Genomic DNA, 2,832 nt, shown 5'->3' with positions numbered 1-2,832 from the left:
TCTCTCTCTCTCTCTCTCTCTCTCTCTCTCTCTCTCTCTCTCTCTCTCTCTCTCTCGATGGCGGAATAAAACGTTGCAATGAAAGGAAGACGGCGGACCTATTTTGAAATCTACTTTCATTGGAAGACAGCCTGATGTCCTACAAACACTCACAGACTTTGACTTCTAGACAGCGCCCTGTCATGACCGCCTTTCTTTGTTCTCCATACTTGGGCAATGGCGTCTATATCAAGGGCTAGATATGACCCATCTCGCTATAGTCGAGTAGGCACGCACCTTCCCGCCTTGTCCTTCATGTGGCTCAAATTGGATCTGTCTATCTGCCTCTCTATCTACGAGCGTATTCCCAGTTTTTATGTGACCTACTTACGTCTTTTTGCCTTTCTTATAATGTTTCTTTCGTGATGTCTCTTATAATGTTGCCTAAGTTCGCAACAACGTATTTCCAACGTTAGTTTTTATTTAAACAAGTGCTTAAAGGAGCATCTCGGTTTTAGGTGTCGAAGTTATTCCAATCCGAAAGTTGAAAAACTGCGCGTATAATTCACAAGCAGAAATGAGAGACCTGGGTCGATGTCAAGAGATGGACAGGAAAGATAAGGGGTGAATCTACTCAGCTGTCGGTGGATGGATTTGAGTAAAACCAGCCTGGCATATTATGAATAATATCTGATCGGACGTTATTAACAAAGGCATTGTCACATTTATCCAACCACTTACCGCCCCCCCTCCAAAAAAAAATTAAAAAAATTAAAGAACCATCATAAAAAACCAAAACAAAAAATCAACAACAACAACGAAAGAAATCTAAACAACAGCACAAATCAACAACGACAAAAACCCAATTAGAAATTAGTCGGTGCAGTTTTTGGTAGTTAAACAGAAAAGAAACTGAGCCAAATTGTTGGAGCTTACGGCTAGGATAAGATCTAAAACATCTGAAGTTATTGACACGAAAGAAACAACAATCGACCCAAAAACGACCTCAAAACGACACAGTACTCTCTCCGAACGACCCCGAAGCCACACTGTCACTATCGCAAACATGTATTTCCTCCGGGCCATCTTGGATTTTTGTGCGTTAATTGGAACAGTTGTTGTTGTTGTTGTTGTTGTTCTTCTTCTTCTTCTTCTTCTTCTTCTTCTTCTTCTTCTTCTTCTTCTTCTTCACAACCGTCATTCCCCCCTCCCTCTCCTCCTCTAAATTGAACTTCCTCTTAATGTTTCTTGGTTTCTCTTCTTTATTCACCCGCACTTACTGCGTTTGTGGTGCTATCGTTAATGGTCGTTCGCTAATGCATGCAGAGCAGAACGTGAGTTGGATTCCCGTGTTGGGAAGTTATCGTATCTTGTATCTCAGGTTATTTGCAGCGATGACCTATCCCAGTGTGCTAATGTTGGCCCTGATAGACAAAGTGCAATCAGGCAGCCCATTAAGTTAAGTTGCTTCGATAGGTTGTGTACAAATGTTTAACAAACACTCGTAATGACTGCCATCATTATTTTCTCCTGATTCTTGCTCTCCCTTGCCTCCTTTCTCTCCCCCGCTGCTGTACCTACAATTAATACTTCATTAGCTGAATTGCATTTGGTAGGAAAGGGAAACAAGGCATAGCCATCGAAATTCGTTTCAAAATTCATTTCAAAATAATAAACATAGTTGAACCAATTCTGGTGTACTAAGAGAACGTGTTTTGTTCGATTGGGCTAAAAGTAGACTATGTGTTTTTCTTTATTCAGAACTTTATTCTTTATTTACGAGGGCTTAAGAAAAGAAACAAAAATGGTTCTCATCGGAAATAGCTCACCACTGATGTAAATGGAGAAGTCTGTGAGGTTAGGGAAAGCCAGGTAGAAGTGTCGGCCTCTGACGGCAATCGGCTGCACAAAGTCGAGTAGCTGCAAGCTCGAGTCGACACAGAGAGACGCCCGCTTTGTCATTTTGGTGGAGGTTTGAACCTGGAGAACTGCGAATACGTCCGTAGAGTGTAGTAGATAGCCCCGGGTGGGGTCGATACGATGCACGTGAATCTCAAAGGCATCCAACAGAACTGTAGATGATGACGATGGTGATGATGGCGACGAAGACGACGAAGATGATGAAAGCAATGTGGATGATAATACTGATGATGAGGATGATGCTGAGGATGTCGATGAAGGAGACGAAGACGAGGATGACGATGCCCCCTGCCAAGAAGGTAATGAGGGCGATAACGAAGACGAAGAAGAGTTTGTTGCAGTTTGAGAGAAAGATGATTGCAATATCGACGAGGGTGACGAAGAGGTGCCAAATACTTCGTCCAAAGGCGTTAACGTGATGCGAGTGTTATTGAACGGGCTAAAGATATACAGCAACGAGCTTTGGATGGCAATGTGATGTCTTCCTCCATTGTGCAAGCCGCCTTCGGATTTGCTGCTGCTGCTGCTGCTGCTACTGCTGCTGCTAGTGGTTCTGCTGGCATCAGTGCCTGGTCTCGAGTAGGCAGGCACGCTGAGAACCTGGTACTCCCGTTCAAAGCTGTCGATGGGGAAGACCACCATGGAGTCGCCGGCTGTCTTGTGGACATACACCGAGATATCGTCAGTGCTTCGTAGAACCAGACCTGGGAAACAAGGGTATAGATTCGTTATTTTTCTTTTTTAGAATCGTAAGCTTTTCACATTATTTCGTTAGCAAGCTGTTCAACTGTTCTAAATTCAGACAGCAACATAATTTTAGGGGAGAGAGAGAGAGAGAGAGAGAGAGAGAGAGAGAGAGAGAGAGAGAGAGAGAGAGAGAGAGAGAGGGGGAGGGAGGGAGGGAGAGAGGGGGGCGCAGGTAGAACTGTTCAT

At 43.9% G+C, this 2,832-nt stretch overlaps 1 protein-coding gene across 6 annotated transcripts in view; it reads right to left on the bottom strand.

Annotated features, from left to right (window-relative positions):
• LOC101851800 (chitinase-like protein PB1E7.04c) overlaps positions 1 to 2,832 on the bottom strand; it is a gene marked incomplete at its 5' end in the record, with an annotated part of 143,348 nt that overhangs the window by 5,504 nt on the left and 135,012 nt on the right. For all 6 annotated transcript variants that reach the window (XM_013081861.2, XM_035969475.1, XM_005097202.3 and 3 more), the window contains 1 exon segment: positions 1,809 to 2,603. In XM_013081861.2, coding sequence (XP_012937315.1) covers positions 1,809 to 2,603 — 795 coding nt within the window.

This window comes from Aplysia californica, unplaced genomic scaffold (assembly GCF_000002075.1).
Source record: "Aplysia californica isolate F4 #8 unplaced genomic scaffold, AplCal3.0 scaffold00149, whole genome shotgun sequence".
In the NCBI taxonomy this organism is placed as follows: Eukaryota; Metazoa; Mollusca; class Gastropoda; order Aplysiida; family Aplysiidae; genus Aplysia; species Aplysia californica.
Note: the sequence above shows the minus strand (reverse complement) of the source record. Positions and strands in the feature narration are given on the sequence as shown.